Raw genomic sequence first — 17,368 nt, forward strand, 5'->3', positions numbered from 1 at the left:
TTATGTTTATAAAATAGTAATAGAATCTGAGAATGGATTTATAAAGTGGTATATTTATAATCAATAAATTTAATTATGCAGTGTTTCTATTTCCTTAAAAAATTTATTGTAAACTAAAAATGAAAAAAATGCAACGGGTTTAACAAACTGGGTTATGAAATATCTGAAAAGCATACATTATATATTAGGCTTCGAATAGTAGATATTTAGTTTAGGAAATATTGATACTAATATCTTGATCGAAATCTATACTATATATGGTATCAAGTTACTATAAAATAAGCATGTGTTTTTTATTGGTTGAAAATAAATGACAAATAATTAAAATTATTTAAAAAAAAGAGTGAAACTTTATAAATAACACCAAAAACTAAGGATATAATTCCATGAAAATTTTGCTTTAATAGTATAGATGACAAACAACAACCTATTTATTTTTTATACTACTTCGTTGCAGTGCCTTGTTTTAAGCAAATATTAGTTAATTAAGATACATAATGTGTTTGCCGTTTTTTTCTTGGCAACAAACGGCTATTCTATTACTCAAACTTGAGGTGGCCTACGTAACCAGACCGAAATAGAACAACCAATAAAACAAAGAGATCTATGAAAAGAACAGGTATTCCTAGCTAGCAAATCAGCAATCTCATTTTGTGTCCTTGGAAAATAGCTGATCTTAAAGTCCGAAAAACATAGCTGAAGAGTTTGAATAACCTCCAGTTCAGTTGAGAAGTTTGGCCAAGCTTGCGGGTCCGTTATCATTGCAATCAGGTCCTTGCAATCTGTCCCAAAGCTCTGACATGTCGAATATCGTATCATGCTCTCTATTACCCATTTTAACGCTTCCAGTTCCGAATGTAATTTTGTCTCACGCCTCCTCATGTTCCGTTTCTCCATAAGTTGAATCTTTCCCATGCTATCTTTCCAAACCCATCCAAATCCACTAAATTGAGCCTGTGAAGGTCCATGAACCATCCACCATACAAATATTACCCAAGATTAAGGCTTGTGCTTCTTCAACAGTTTGTGCCTATGGAAGAACATGTGTGGTATCCTTTGCATTATACCAAGCTTAACATTCACTTTCTGCATACCTGACTAGTTCCAAAGGGTCTCTATCTATACCTCCAAATAGATTATCATTCATAGCAATCCAAATATACCATATTATCCAAGGATAAGAATGTCTATCATCTTCTGGCTTCATAATACTATTCTTCTTCCAAAAGAGATAGTCCATATTGGCGTATATACTCGATACAGGGAAAGTCTGAGAGCTAGACGGTGTTGATGATAATGCCCATGCTTGTAAAGCTAATGGGCATACGAAGATCACATGAGTAACAGTTTCTTCTGGCTCTCCACATTTTGGGCAGTAGTTATTGCATCGCATATTACGGTGTACCAAATTCCTTGTTACTGCTACCTTTCCTGAAATTAATTGTCATATAAGATGACAAATCTTTTGTGGTGCATTCAAACCCTTTAAAATAAATTAGGTGTCCCCAAATTTTTTTGAAGTACCCAGTTTTTTTTGGTTTTTGAATATTTTAGATATAGAATTAAGAATCGTTTAATGTTTTGGTTCGGTTTTTAGATATTTGTTTTTAATATTTCGGATATTATAGATATTTAGACCATTATATTTTTGAATTTTGAATCGGTTTTGCTTTTTTCAAATTTCAATTAAGTTTAATATTTTTTTTTTCTAATTAAGTTTAAAATTTCTTACTGTTTAAGTATCTATTCAGCATCTCCAATGATAAACTAACCTATAAATGTGATTCATATGATTAATTTTAAACCATTGGATCACCATTTTGTTAAATTCTACGTACTACCCACTTTTTCACTAACTATTAACTCAATCATTTATACATCATTAACATTTAGATGTTTAACATAACCCAACAAGTAAAAGCTGAACCTCTGACGAAATATAATATTCCAAAGGTTATATCAGAACGTGAAAGTGAAAATTTAGGAAAACTTTCCGATGGCTGAAAATAATATTGAAGAAATAATAATACTTAACTTTATCAACATAAAACGGTTAAATATAAGCTCCGAATGGTGACTGCGGTTTGAGCGGTGGGGGACAAGCGGTTCAACTGCGGTGCGATTTTGACAGTTATAAAAATGTATAGATATATAGTATATGTAGAGATTTTTGTTACTGTTAACTGCGGGGCAGGGCGGGACGATGGTCACCATTCGAAGCCATAACTTTATTAACATAAAGAGGTAAATACTTTATTTTTGTTTACAAAAAATAAAAAGAGAGTTGAATATAAAGAGATATCTCAGACGAGTTTGTCAATGGTCGTTTTCTTTTTTGATCAATGGTCGTTTACATCAGGTATGGTCATATACTTCAACAGCTGCTCTTGCTTACTTTAAACATTCATTCAATTTTTACCAATTTGCCCTTCTCCTACCATCACGCTTAATGTTATCAATATTCTTATACACGCAGCAAACATGCGCAAACGGTGGGTCTGGTTTACATCTGACTAAGATAAATACACATTATGCTAAAAAAAAAAAGAAAGATAAATACACATTATGATGATATATAAGAACATAACATTAAAATAGATTTCGGAAATAATTTCTCCTAATTCAAAAAACAAAAAAAATAATTTATTTCCTTTTCTCAAAACAAAAGAAGAAGAAGTTTCTACGTCGATTTATATGCATATATAAGTTGTATATTAACACATTACAAATCCACATTCATATATTAAGCAAATAAAACTTTCACACAACAATCTTCTCTGTTTTTATGATTGATTGTTGTTGCTGTCGATGCCATTTATCTAGGTGTGTAAGCAGGGATAATTCAGCGACATGATCTTTCCTTATTTTTACTAGTTGGTCAAACGCTTTTTACTGCAAAATTAGCTATTGCGAACTCAACCAAATCCAAGGTGGTCTTGTTTTTCGTCTTTATAGAAATATTCAAACCTATCTTATGAATACTTTGGAAAACGTAATTATCGATATGCAGATCTAATTTATCTAAAAGTTTCAGTATGCATAAATAATCAAGACTCTCTTTATGCAGACGATTTAGTTAAACACTAGGTTAAGATCCGCGCCTTGCGCGAAATGAACATTATATATATATTATTTTTAAGTATTATATATATTTTACATATTATAAAATAATAAATATATATTGAATAATTAAAAGTTTAGTAACTATTACGTATATAATTAAATTGGTACAAATACTTAAATAAATTTTATTAATCCAGACACACTTTTTTTTCTATTTTATATAGTATAAAATTAACTCCGTACTTATGTAATTTCGTAATCATTTGTATCTTGTTATAACGTAAATTTTAAACCATGGATCAAAAAAATTTCAATGTGAGATTTTTAACAACTTTAGTAATTTATATTCGTTTTTAAAAATTCAAAATATAACATATAGGAAAAAATCTAAATTTTTATTATATAGTTAGTGTGGTTGTTTAATTTATTTTAATACGTTAAAATTTTAAAAAAATGATAGAGAATAGACTAATTTTTATCAAATCTTTATTATTAAAAATCATTAATTGTCATATATACTTTAGTCACATTAGGTAATTCCGTGATTTTTATTTAAGGAAACAATGAAGAACATTTATGATTAATTTATGGTTAGTTTAATAAATAGCTTATTATATATTTATATGGACCAACATATTTTTCTAAAGATTCTACGAATGATTGTGGTGATGACATGTGGCTACAAAAAATGTTGTAATGTTTATTTTTTAATATATAGGGATACCAGATGTTAGGGCATTTCCAACCATGATACCAAATTTAGTGTTGAAATTATACCAAATTTGATATTTTGGTGTTAAATGTTTTTTATCATCTCTAACCATGACACCAAATATTACACCAAAAGTAATATTAATATTATTTGATGTTTTCAGTTTTAATAATTTTTAAATTTTGATTATTTGAAATTAATAAATAATTATTTTATCACACTTAGATATATTATGTTTGTCAATTTTTTAATTATATGTTTATCAAATTTATTTACATTTATATTTTTGGTTTAACAATATTATACATTATATGTATTTATTTTATATATAATATTATATTAACAAACTATTAATTATGAAAAGCACGTAACATATAATATATTTATTTTAATAATTTTTTATTAGTTAGTAATACAAGCTTAATTATATTATAAAATAAAAAAAATAAGAATGTTTTTTTTTTTTTTTGTGAATTTAATAGTATTACATAAAGTTTTAATTATTTACTATTAAATCTAACATTACAATAATGTAATATTATTAATTTTTCATTACTAATTAAATATAACTTGAATAAAGATTATAATCAATATTTTAAAATAAAAATACATTATAAGATAAAATAAATGATAATAATAATTTAGTGATTTCTTATTTGAAAATAAAATAAAATATAAATTTTTAATGATATTTTATTTTTTTAAATATATAGAAAATGATAATAAAAGATCTCTTATTTGAAAATAAAATAAAAAATATTTAATCATGTAAAAACAATTTAAAAATACAAATAGTATAATATATTTATGTTTAGTTACAAATTTGAACTGATTAATAATAATAATTAAATTATATCTTAAATGAAACATAATAAATGTGAATATTTAATATTTAGTGTGATGAATTGTGTTACACCAAATTTGGTGTAACACTATTCACTCTACACCAAATTTGGTGAGATTGTGTCATTTTTGGTTTTCCATTGGACATGAAATCATTTGGTTTTGGTGTCTCATTAGAGTTGGTCTTAGAGACTTCCTCAGTTCCTCCCACTTATGTTTTCCCTCATATCTATTTACACATTTTCTATGCAAGACTTGAAGAAAGAAATAGAACAATGACGCTATAAACCACATTTTATTTTTTGTACATAATTCCAAGCAAATGAATAGATTGACAATTTGATACTAAGCATGCATACATGTTTTTAATACATGTTTAAATTTTGGAAAGTGAGGAGGTTGTTGGCGTTACTCCAATCATTCGTAGATGAAAACCATTCAACATTAATAAACAATTGAAAGAGGATGGATTCGTGTCAACTTTCTTCTGATCATCTATCAATAGATGTTACTACGGTGGCTTAAAACAGCGGGGGTATCTCTGTTTTTTTTTTTCTTTTTTTTTTGCTTTTACATGATAATTTATTTATACGTATGTTTTGTTTTATCATCTATATAATGGAAATTTTGTTTTTAGGTCCGAGGGAAAAAATTGAATAACTAAAATTAAATAACCAATATGTACATAAATTTATTACTATTATAAAATAACTTAAACACGTAGTAAGAAAAGTAAATTGTATTTATACTAATTATAAAATGATTATTTCATACATCGGGGAACTAGCAAAATGACCAACCGTCCATGAATTGTTTTTGGACCCATGTTTGGAGCTGCAATTACGGAAACCTGGTCGTAGATTTCTGCCGCTGAACATGTTCACCTTATTATATTTAAGATCTGCATTTATTTTTTCGATGCTCAAAGTAAAATGTCATCTCAAAATCTAGATTCTATCTAACCCTAGTAAAATACTTCCGCAGAAACACCGAGCAAGCTCCTTACAAGTTAGATACTTCATAACCGGACACATTAGTTTTTTCTTTTGTCAATATTAAGTAATTAAATTTAATGTACGTCAGCGACGTTTTTTCACATAAGACAGACACGACTGCATTGATCGTAGTTTTGATAATTTCTGAAGATAAATATAATTACGAGTTGATCGAAATATTGACTGAGATAAACGAACGACAAAGCTATACGTCTCGTGTAACAATCTAACTCAAAGCAGCCCATTGTGACCCACTTGAATTCCAACTTGAAATTTTTGTCTTTATTTTATTTTCTTGCTTTTCTTTACTTTCATTTATTATTCAAACCAGTTTTAAATCACAACTATTTGCATCAAGGGTACCAAATACAATTTTTCGACGACCTAATATAGGATATTGTTAATTTCCTCAATTGTTTATTGGAAAATTAATATATAAGTTCCAAGTAAAAATTTGTGTGTATAACTGTTTGAAGGCGCCTGAAAAATAGTTCTTGTAGCTCACCTGCGTCTAGGCCTGCGGACCTGTGGTTTAAATCGAACCCAACTTGCCGAACCAAACCAAACCAAAATTTCGGTTAGCTTGTGAATTTGGTTCAATTTGAAAAGTTTATAAAAAAAATATTTTGGCTCGATAATTGGTTAGTTTGGTTTTGTTTTTGTTAACCACATTTTGAACAAAACTAACCGAGTTAATCAAAACTTTGAAAAACTAACTGAATAAATAAAACTAACTAACCGGAATTATCCGAATTTAACCAAATTTTAACCAAAATATAATCAAAGTTTTGGTTAGTTTTGGTAAAAAAAAACTTTAAACCGAACTACGTGAATACCATACCGAATTCAATTCAGCAAGCTTTTGGTCAAATCAAACTATCCGCATTTCGAACAACCCGACCCAAACCTGCATGCCTACATGTGTCTTTGACTCTTTGTTTTTTTCATGACATTAAATATTAAGACTTCAACGGTTTTTGGTCCCAATAATAAAGTAATTCTTCTTATTGTATACTTCATTCATTAATATTACATTTAATAAGTTCAATTTATAATATATATATATATATATATATATATATGGGAAAATCTAAAAAGAAATTGCATTATTAGTCTTGGCTTTGTTTTTAATTGAGAAGAAAATAAAGATGAAAATATAATAGTACTCACTCCGTTTTTTTTTTATATTTGACATTTTTTCTATTATGCACAGATTAAGATACTGCATTTAATTTTCTAAATAAAATATTTGTTTACCTTACCACAGTTCAACAAATAGCAAAATAGAAACTATAATATCATTGGTTATCTGGTATTAATTATTAATAAATTTTACATAGAAAATTGAAAACGTCAAATAGTTTGGAACAAATTTTTTTTTCTAAAACATCAAATATAAAAGAAAGAGAGCAAGTAATAAAGATGAATCGAAAAGGATAAAGTAAAGATGAGTGCATGGTAGGTGATTAACTAGTGGCAAAAACGTAAAATTTCACTCACTAAAGTTTTTCTATAAATTGAACCACCCCCGCCTCCTCTGTTTTATCCAATCCTAAACCAAACAACAGATTCTCATAATCATCACCTCTTTAAGGAAGGAAGAAAGATCAAAGCTTCTATAAGTAATCATCTCCTCTGTCTCACACGCACGCCCATTACTAGTTTTAGCTACTTTCATCTTCTTTTAGAATAATAGTATAAACTTATCAATCTTACTACCTATATGCAGGTTTTTGAAAAAGATAACAAGATGGGTCTCGTCAGCTTCTTGATTATGGTTGTTCTCGCAGTAATGACATCACGTGTGAATGGATACGGTGGCGGTTGGGTAAACGCACACGCCACATTCTACGGCGGTGGTGATGCCTCCGGCACAATGGGAGGTGCTTGTGGGTACGGAAACCTTTATAGCCAAGGGTATGGAACCAACACGGCGGCGCTGAGCACGGCTCTGTTCAACAACGGATTAAGCTGCGGTGCTTGCTTCGAGATACGGTGCCAGAACGATGGAAAATGGTGTCTCCCTGGCTCAATCGTCGTCACAGCGACTAACTTTTGCCCGCCGAACAACGCTTTACCGAACAACGCAGGAGGTTGGTGTAACCCTCCTCAGCAGCATTTCGATCTCTCTCAGCCCGTGTTTCAACGCATCGCTCAATACAAAGCTGGCATTGTCCCTGTCGCCTACAGAAGGTAACCTTTTTCTTCAAATCCTCTGTTTTTAACCCGAAACAGAGGAATAAAACAGAGCTGCTCTGTTTCTTTCACTTCTGAAACAGAGGATGTGTTTAGAATCTTACTCGGTTTTGTAGACTGCCCTTTTATTCAATTTCTCTGTTTAAACAGAATACAAGACTAAAAAAACAGAGCTGCTCTGTTTTTTTTTTTGCTTTTTTTCTAAAACAGAGGATGTGTGTTAGAATCTTACTCTGTTATTTTACTTTTGGTTTTGAAGAGTGTCTTGCGTGAGAAGGGGAGGGATAAGGTTTACTATAAACGGACATTCTTACTTCAACCTTGTTCTGATTACTAATGTCGGAGGAGCCGGAGATGTTCACTCGGCGTTGGTTAAAGGGTCAAGAACAGGATGGCAAGCCATGTCGAGAAACTGGGGACAAAACTGGCAGAGTAACTCTTACCTGAACGGACAAGCACTCTCTTTCAAAGTCACAACCAGCGATGGTCGAACCATCGTTTCTAACAACGTCGCTTCCGCTCGTTGGTCCTTTGGCCAGACCTTCACCGGCGCACAGATACGCTAGAAAGGGGTGATTTGGTAAAAATTCTCATATCATTTGACCAAGTGAAAACTAGTGGTTCGTGTGGTGTATGTAGTAGAAAGATTGGAGAGGGGGCATATTAGTAATTTGGTCCGTTCTTACCTAAAAAGAAGTGGTGCTTGCTTCGAGTGCTTGATTTTCCACAAAGCCTTGATGACGTTTCCTTTTCGGACCTTTCTATTATTGGTAAGGTTTTTTTTTAATAAGTTTTATTGATGCAGAGGTGGAATTAAGGACCACCCGCTAGTAGTAAATTTATCGTGTTTGTATCCCCTCTTGAAGCGAGAGGGAGAGTTTCACCTTTCAAGAATTGGTAGATTGTATTACGTCGTTAAGTCATCATCATCTATGTTGTAAATTTTCAGTTTTTACAAGTACGGAATATTTGAGATTGTTATTTTTCAGTTTGTGAGTCGTAAATCACCATATATATTATACAGAGTGGAAAAAATAATAGGTATATATATTTGTTTATTATGTTCACGTCCAGCATATATATATTGGAAATTCTATAAAATAATTCACCTGAACTGCGTGTGAAAGCATAGTTAATATATTTTCATTTGCTATGAAAACAAATTCTTTAGTAGTATTTTTTTTTTTTTTAATTCTCTCTTCTTTTTAAGATTAAAAAAATATTTATAGAACAAGACACGATATATCCATCAACTGTTGAAACTAACATAGATAACTGACCCATCAGAGACATTATTTCCGACCAGTTTTTAGTATACCTGTATTGCTTTTGCATGTGAGGTGTCAAAGATGTGAATAGAACGGCTCACTTAATTAAGTGACTACAGGAGTAGACATACATCTTAGAAAAATTACTAAGTTTGAGATATAAATAAAAAAAATACATGTAAACTGTAATATTTACAAAAAGTTATAATACTCTTTTTGAAATTGGTGCATGAAAATAACAAATATTCAACTTGCCTAAGATATCTGAATGCTTGTATATCAAAATCTTGTGTGCCGATGTATGAACGTATGATGTAAATTCACCTTTAACTATGTAGTTTTAGATATAGTGACAATTCTTTCGATATGTTTAGTTTGTTTGTGAAATACGGAGTTAGCAGCAGTGTGAAGCGTATCTTGTTTATCAAAGAACATATTTATAGATTTATTTATCGGTTCACCAAAAGCAGTTTGCATATCCATTTGAATTCTAAACATGTTGAACGATATAGCACGATACTCGGTCTCTGCGGATAAAGACCACATCTTGCGTCTTTGTCTTCCAAAAAAAACCCTGATGCAAGTAGTAAGCGCCTAAAATCACATTGCTTAGGGTCATGAATATGAATAACCGTCAAAAGAAGGTATGTGCAGGAGTATCAACTATCAAGGTAGGTCAACAAAATACAGAAGAATAAAAAAACAAAACTTTCATTATGCATTTTGGAGAATGTAGCAACTTATCAATCTTAGCTTCATCCGCATTCTCGTGACTGCTCAAATAAAAGGCGCGTTTTTCGGATCAACTCTTCGTGTTTTTCCGTAGCTGCTTATAGGTCTGGCTGCTGGATGTTTAGATATGTCAGAAACAGTCAGCAAAACAAGACATGCAATGACATGACTGTGAAGCAAATTAAATAATGATAAGCAAAACCATTGTTTACCCGTGGGAGCAGAGGATCATCAAAGACGGTAACGCGATAAGTTAGCATCTCAGAAGAAGCCAAGTTTCCTCCAAACTGAGGCCTATAAGATGCTTCCCAGATCTGGCTAACGTTGTAATCTACGGGACTTCCTAATAGATTCCACTAAGCTGGTTGTTGAAGCTTTGGATCATTTAGGAAGCTGAGATTGTTGAATTGCTGTTTTTGATATTTGACCTTTTACCAAAGAGTCCTGATGAGTAACTTTCAAGAGATGAACTTGCGGAGCACCCTGTAAGTATGATAAAACTGCATATTTGGGTCTTCTTGTTTTAGAGAAACATTCATGTTTTCATCTGTATGGACCCATGAGAAATTCTCAAGCTGTTGCTCATTATCCATTCCAAAATCTACATCTATTTCACTATGTATCTTCATGAACATATGCTTAGTACATAAATATTCAAAAGATGATATGAACTGTTTAAAACCAATTATCTACCTGATTGTTGCATTCAGTGGACATAAGCTGCTGATGTTGCAGGCATGTCCTCCTGTAGTTCGCAATATGATGCATAAGTTCGGTAAAGTGAGACCTTAATTAATTATTTGGGAGAAAGATAGATATACCTTATGAGCACGGATTTCATACAAAGACTGTCTTACTGAATTTTCTAGTTGCTGCAAATCATCTATGCTGTCAATCTTCTCAACCTCGGTCCAATAGCTATATTGAAAAACCATATTATAACTCAAAAAATGAAATAACATTGTCTGAAAGCATGTAGAAGATCTTGGAACCTTAGTCTTGTGTCTATTTCTAATAAGTGTGTTTGCAGAAACCTGATTTTCTCGCTTAGAACCTGAAAGTTGCCGGTTGCGAAAAACAAATTGAGTTATGAGATGTTTCAGCTTCATTACTAACATCGTAGTAGTTATAGTTGTACATACCTCACGTGTTGGTTTGCTGAAAATTATGTAAAAGTTTTTTTTGTGTTGATTTCACCACCATATACTTTAATAAATATATAGAAATCACATCCATAATTATTATATATATTTTTAATTATTTCATCATTTGAAACTTGATTATATTTATAAACTTAAATAATATTAGCTGATGACGACAAAAAAATAAAATAAATAATATTAGCTGATTTTTGGCATAAATATATTATTATGTAACCAATTTTATTTCCTGAAAAATATGTAACATTTGTAACATAACAACTTGTAAAAGTGTAGAATCTACCCATCTACTATAATATTGCTATAGTTTGACTTGCGCTATTATTTTATATATACATCATATATCAATATCCCATGTTTATATTATTAAATAGTTATTAAAAAATATTATGATATAATTCTACGTAACAATGCAAGTATCCTAATTTGTGAATACTTATTTTACTAAAAAGTAGGTCTGAGTGTTTTACAGAGTCTACATGAGTTTTTGAATGTTTGCTGTAAAAAAAAAGAAGGGTATAAGTGTTTTTATCCCAAACCAAATCCCGACTTTAACCTGAACCGAAATAACCGATATCCCATCAGAACCATTTATATAAAAATATCCAAACAAAACTTAAGAGCTTGGTATTTTAGGGTTTAGATATAACCCAAACCGAACTAAAATACTAGTTAAGATCCGAAAATATCCAAAATTAGTTAAATAATGGTTCTATATATATTAAAGTAATTTAGATATTTTAGAATATTTAAAATTTTTTATAGTTTGTTTTATTTTTTATTTTGAATTAGTTTAGGTAGTTTAACAAGTTTTTAATTAGATTTTTAAATAATTATATATTTTGAGTAGTTTTTTTTTGTTAATTTTAAGTTTTTTAATATATTTTTGAATGATTTCAGACACTGGTTATAATCCGATTTGAACTGAATTCGGAAGGAACCAGACCGAATCCGGCCTGGAAATTAGTAAAAACCGAATGAAACTTATAAGCATAGTCTCAAAATTTTGAAAATCCAAATCAAAGTGAAGAATATAGTGAGACTTTTATGCAAGTTCAAAAGTGAAGGTTTAATGGGCCTGGATCGATAAAATTATCATATAAATGGAAAGTTGTTTGAATGATTTAGGGTTTATAACCCACTCGCCATTGATCGTCTCCTTTGTAGAGAAACATGGGGTACGATTTCTTCCGTCTCGTAGTTCCTTCTTCCTTAGTTTGGTTGATCGTGTTTTAGTTTGTAGATGGTTGGTGTTGTAGCTTGAAATGTTTTTTTCTTTTTCTCTATATGTTGATCTGATAGCACCAAGAAGAGAGTTATCAGATCTGGAAAGAAGATTGCTCCTCCTGTCTCCAACAAACCTCGTTTCAATTTCATTGAGGTTAAAAATATAACTAAATCCTTTTGTTGGTTTCTTTCAAATGCTTGAAATCGTCTTTTGTCTTTTTTGTTTGCAGGAAACGTTCGTGAGTGCTGGTGGAGTTAAAACCAAGGTCTGGACACTTCCTGCTGCTGAAATGCACTCTGTCATGAACGATAGTGATAGTGATAGTGATAGTGATGGAGAGCCCTATCTGAATTTGTAAGAGTACAATAAACAAATATTTGCTTTGTTATACCTTTATATCTGATTATTCTCGTGTTTGATTGATTATGCAGCGGTGTTGGGGTTAACCCGCATGAATCCGTTCTCTCTAACTGTGATAGAGCACAGCAGAAGATTTCAGTTGGTCGAAACTTGGGATATGTTTCTTCTGTCTCTCTTTGTGCTTAGTTCATCTTTAGTGTAATATTTGACATCGTTTGTTTGATGACAGTTTCACCAGACGTTGCAAGCTCAACCTCCTTAGGAAGAGGGGGCAGATATTGGAACACAAGCTTATCAAGAAGCCTGCTCCTTTTGTCTCTCGTTTCAACTTCATTCAGGTTTAAAATATCATTAAATTCATCAAGATTGGTTTCTTTCAAATGCTGGAAATCATCTTTTTGTCTTTTGCAGGACACGTTCGTGAGTGCTAGTGGAGTTAAGACCAAGGTCTGGACACTTCCTCTTGCTGAGATGGACTCTGTCATGAACGACAGTGATAGCGATAGCGATAGTGATGGATCTCATGATTTAGAGCTCTATCTGAAATTGTAAAACATGATTGGATATTTTTTAAAAGTTTTTCTATCCTATCATGATGATCTCTTATGTATTGGGGTTGATGAGTCACTGTGATGATTTTTTTTAAAAATTAATGATGGTTTTTAAAACTAAACAGAATTTTGAATTAGAAGAGTCCTAATGATTTAAATTATTTTAAAAAGTTTGGTTAAAGAGTTTTTCATACTATCATAGTTTTAACTGATGGTATTTATAAACTTCAACAGAATTTATCTTTTAAGTATTTTATAATATTATTTTTAGTGTTTGTTATTATCCTCTCCATATTATGTTTCTTCCTTTGTCTCTCTCTCTTTTTCCTATTTCACCGGTTGTTTTTCTCATGGCTATTACATTTAAAACTTTTCTTTTTGCTTTTGATCAACTTTTGTATCCAGTTTCCATTAGTCTTTTATCTACAATTAGGTCTGGGTGAGACAGTAAAACAAATAATGATAGATAAACCCAATCCAGAGGTTCACCGAGAACCCGGAGATCGGAGAATCAAAGCCTAGAGGACGACCACGAAGGAAGAAGGATCATCCCGAAGAACAGAGATTCAATGGTGAATGATGATGAACATGATGATAGAGAGAGTTAGGGTTTAAGAAGATTGTTTTAGTGTTTGATTGATTTCCCGTAAGTGAGAAAGATATTACATATAGTGTTTAGTAAACCAAAGACCTAAACCAAAGAACTGAACCACACATAAGTTACTAAACCAAATGGGATATCTTTAAGCTGTCACAATGGGTCTTTAGTTGGCATTTTAGTTGGGTCACAATATTTACGATGTGCTAGTGACATAGCAGAAACCTTTATATGTTTGTGTCATTGTGAGTTGAACAAAAAACCCAAATTTGGAAGGAATCAGACCGAATCGACCTGAAAATTAGTAAAACCCGAATGGAATAAGCATATTCCCAAAATTTTGAAAATCCAAATGAAGAATATAGTGAGACTTTTATGCAAGTTCAAAAGTGAAGGTTTAATGGGCCTGGATCCGTAAAATTAGCATATAAATGGGAAGTTGTTTGAATGATTTAGGGTTTATAAACCCATTCGCTGTTGATCGTCACCTTCATAGAGAAACATGGGGTAAGATTTCTTCCGTCTCGTAGTTCCTTCTTCCGTCTGTCTGTCTCTGAATGTTTAGTTTTGTTGATCGTCTCCTTCTTCCTTCTGTCTGTTTAGTTTAATTGATCGTCTTCTTTTTCTTCTTCCTTGTGTCTTTTGGCTGGTGCGTGATGATTTGTTTGTAGTTTTGGTGCGTGTTGATTTGCTTGCAGATCTTGGGTTCGTGGTTTAGTTTTCTAGATGTTTGAAGTTTGACATGGTTTCTCTTTTTCTGATAGCACCAAGAGAGTTATGAGATCTAGAAAGAAGATTACTCCTCCTGTCTCCCACAAACCTTTCATTGCGGTTAAAATTTATCACTAATTAAATCCCTTTTTATAACCAAGATCGGTTTCTGTCAAATGCTTAAATAATCTTCTTTTGTTTGCAGGAAACTTTCGTGACTCCTTGTGGAATTAATACAAAGGTATGGAGGCTTCCCGAATCTGCCTTGAACGGACCGGTCATGGACTCTGCCTTGGACGAAGATAGTGATGAGTCTGATGGGTACCTACATAGGGAACTGTAAGACTACAAGCAGAAAAAATTGTTTTGTTATATCTTTTTTATCTGATCTGATTTGATTATTCTTGTTGTTTTGATTATGCAGCGGTTGTGGTTGTAATCCGCATGAGCCTGTTCTCTCTAACTCTAGCGTACCTCATATCAAGAACAGAATTAAGGTTTCCCTGGGGTATGTTTCTTCTGCTGTCTCTTTGTGCTTAGTTCATCTTTAGTATATATATATTTGACAAATTATTCTCACAGTTACACCCGACGTTGCAAGCTCAACGTCCTTAGGAGGAGGAGGAGGAGGCAGAGATTGGCGCACAAGCTTATCAAGAACCGTGCTCCTTCTGTCCCTAGTTCTAACTTCATCCAGGTTAAATATCCTTCTTTGTAACCAAGATTTGTTTCTTTCAAATGCTTGAAATCATCTTCTTTTGTTTGCAGGAAACTTTCGTGACTCCTTGTGGAGTTAAGATGAAGGTATGGAGGCTTCCCGAATCTGCCTTGAACGGACCGGTCATGGACTCTGCCTTGAACGAAGAGGACGAGGATGAATCTCCTGATGAGTCTGATGGAATCCTCATGGAGAGACTGTAAGACATGATTGGATATTTTTGTTTTTCCATCCTATCATCTCTATGATTATTTTTATATTGGGGTTTATGAGTTACTGTGACTACTGATTATGCAGCGGCATTGGGACTCAGCGCTCCAACCCTGCAATCGGTGGTGAGCGTGCTCCTCTCCTCTCTCTCTTGCATACTGCAGTCTTTGATACTTCGTTTAGAGCGTCTAATGCTCTTGTCCTCTGCATTTCAGATGACGCTGGAGCTGTTCCTTCTATGGAGCAGAAGGAACTTCTGTTTCGTTCGATAGCAACTCTCCTGTCGAAGAATGGTCTTTCTGAATCTGCCGATGTGCCCCATTCGATTGGTTCAAAATAATTGGGTCAAGCCCGGCTCTGTCGGTAATACATATTAATTAATTTTAGGTTAAGATTTTTTTTTTTTTTTTGAGAGAAAACAAAACTTTCATAATGCATTTTGGAGAATGTCGGGTGTTACAAGCAACTTAATATATATCGTATATATATATATATAGTATTTTATCGTTTCCCTAACCTCTTCCGCCTTCTCGGATCAACACTTCGTGTTTTGCCGGAGCTGCTTATAATTTGGCCGCTGCATATTTAGATATGTCGTAAACAGTCAACAAAACAAGACCTGTAATAACATAACTGCGACGCAATTATACCCGTGAAAACAGAGGATCATCAAAGACGCTAACATAAGTTAGCGTCTTAGAAGAAGCCAAGTTTCCTCCAAACTGAGGCCTATAAGATGCTGGCTAACGTTGTAATCAGCAGGACTTCCTAATAGATTCCACTCAGCTAGCTGCTGAAGCTTTGGATCATTTAGGAAGCTGAGATTGTTGAATTGCTAGCTTGGATCAGCAGATGTCCCCGGGATGCTACTTGTTTCTATTTTTGGTGTTTTGATATTTGAGCTTTTACCAAAGAGTCCTGAGTAACTTTTAAGAGATGAACTTGCCGAGCAAGTTATGTCCCTGTAAGTATGATCAAACTGCATATTTGGGCCTTCTTGTTTTAGAGGAACATTCATGTTTTCATCTCTATGGACCCATGAGAAATTCTCAAGCTGTTGCTCCATATGCATTCCAAAATCTACATCTATTTGACTCTGCATCTGCATGAACGTATGTTTAGTACATAAATATCCAAAAGATGATATTTTTAAAACTAATTCTCTGCCTGATTTTTGCATTCTGTGGACATAAGCTGCTGGTGTTATAGCATCTTCCCCTGTGGTTTGCGATATGATGCATAAGTTTGGAAAAGTGAGACCTTAACTAATTATTTGAGAGAAAGATAAATATACCTTATGAGCACGCTGCACGGATTTGATACAAATATTGTCTGACTAAATTTTCTAGTTGCTGTCAATCTTCTCGACCTCGGACCAATAGCTATATCGAAAAACCATATTATAATTCACAAATGAGATGACATTGACTGAAACTATGCAGACGATCTTAACATGAAAAGAATATCCAAATACAACAATTAGCAAGGATAAAACCCAATTGCGGACCTACGTAGAGCAATGGGGTGTCACCTGACACCCTTTAAATCTGTTTAAATATTATTTTGTTCATAGAAACAAAGAAAAATAAGTAGCTCTCTCGATAAAGTTCAGCACTTGACCCCCCTAAACCATGGATCAAACCCCTCTTGGTGACTCTTTTTACTTGTTTTTCTTTTTATGTACACTAAGATAAGACCTGCGCCTGGCGCATAGTAAATTTATATGAAAATTATTTAAGAAATATCGTATGAAATTTTTTTTATATTATTGATCGAATAAATATATTTGGCTCTTAAACAATTTTTTAAAACTTTTTTTCTTAACTACATAATTTGTTTACTAATTAACTGATCCATTTTTAAAAATATTTTAGGTCAAAAAATTATTTATCTCATAAAAACCTAACATTTAAGCCGAAGAATCTCATGCCTACTATTTGGTTACAATGAAACTATGTCAGCTCAGTTTTATATAGGGCTGTTCAATATGGTAAAACCGAACCGTACCGAACCGAATCGAACC

General features: G+C 32.4%; 4 protein-coding genes and 1 pseudogene across 6 annotated transcripts in view; 3 read left to right on the forward strand and 2 right to left on the reverse strand.

Moving 5' to 3' along the window:
- Positions 1-17,368, reverse strand: part of LOC103852615 (SNF1-related protein kinase regulatory subunit gamma-1-like) — a 423,770-nt gene that overhangs the window by 220,333 nt on the left and 186,069 nt on the right. The window lies entirely within an intron of this gene.
- LOC103852587 (expansin-A1) lies at positions 7,036-8,797 on the forward strand. The gene is made up of 3 exons (XM_018656872.2): positions 7,036-7,235; positions 7,343-7,806; positions 8,069-8,797. The coding sequence occupies exons 2-3, from the start codon at positions 7,364-7,366 to the stop codon at positions 8,373-8,375; spliced, it is 750 nt and encodes a 249-aa protein (XP_018512388.1). The 5' UTR covers positions 7,036-7,235; positions 7,343-7,363; the 3' UTR covers positions 8,376-8,797.
- Positions 8,563-10,488, reverse strand: LOC117131917 (annotated as a pseudogene).
- On the forward strand, positions 12,089-13,243 carry LOC117131915. Its single transcript, XM_033285038.1, has 6 exons — positions 12,089-12,147; positions 12,272-12,350; positions 12,427-12,551; positions 12,629-12,712; positions 12,787-12,895; positions 12,969-13,243. The coding sequence occupies exons 1-6, from the start codon at positions 12,143-12,145 to the stop codon at positions 13,107-13,109; spliced, it is 543 nt and encodes a 180-aa protein (XP_033140929.1). The 5' UTR covers positions 12,089-12,142; the 3' UTR covers positions 13,110-13,243.
- On the forward strand, positions 13,901-15,847 carry LOC103852588. Of its 3 annotated transcripts, none has more exons than XM_009129490.3 (8): positions 13,901-14,213; positions 14,471-14,537; positions 14,623-14,756; positions 14,842-14,925; positions 15,000-15,114; positions 15,186-15,334; positions 15,433-15,470; positions 15,561-15,847. In XM_009129490.3, the coding sequence occupies exons 1-8, from the start codon at positions 14,209-14,211 to the stop codon at positions 15,683-15,685; spliced, it is 717 nt and encodes a 238-aa protein (XP_009127738.1). In that variant the 5' UTR covers positions 13,901-14,208; the 3' UTR covers positions 15,686-15,847. The 3 variants fall into 3 exon arrangements, with proteins under 3 accessions (XP_009127738.1, XP_033140926.1, XP_033140925.1); XM_033285035.1 differs by having other exon boundaries at positions 13,903-14,213; positions 15,433-15,474; positions 15,582-15,847; XM_033285034.1 differs by lacking the exon at positions 13,901-14,213 and adding an exon at positions 14,223-14,355.

This window comes from Brassica rapa, chromosome A02 (genome assembly GCF_000309985.2).
Source record: "Brassica rapa cultivar Chiifu-401-42 chromosome A02, CAAS_Brap_v3.01, whole genome shotgun sequence".
NCBI lineage: Eukaryota > Viridiplantae > Streptophyta > Magnoliopsida > Brassicales > Brassicaceae > Brassica > Brassica rapa.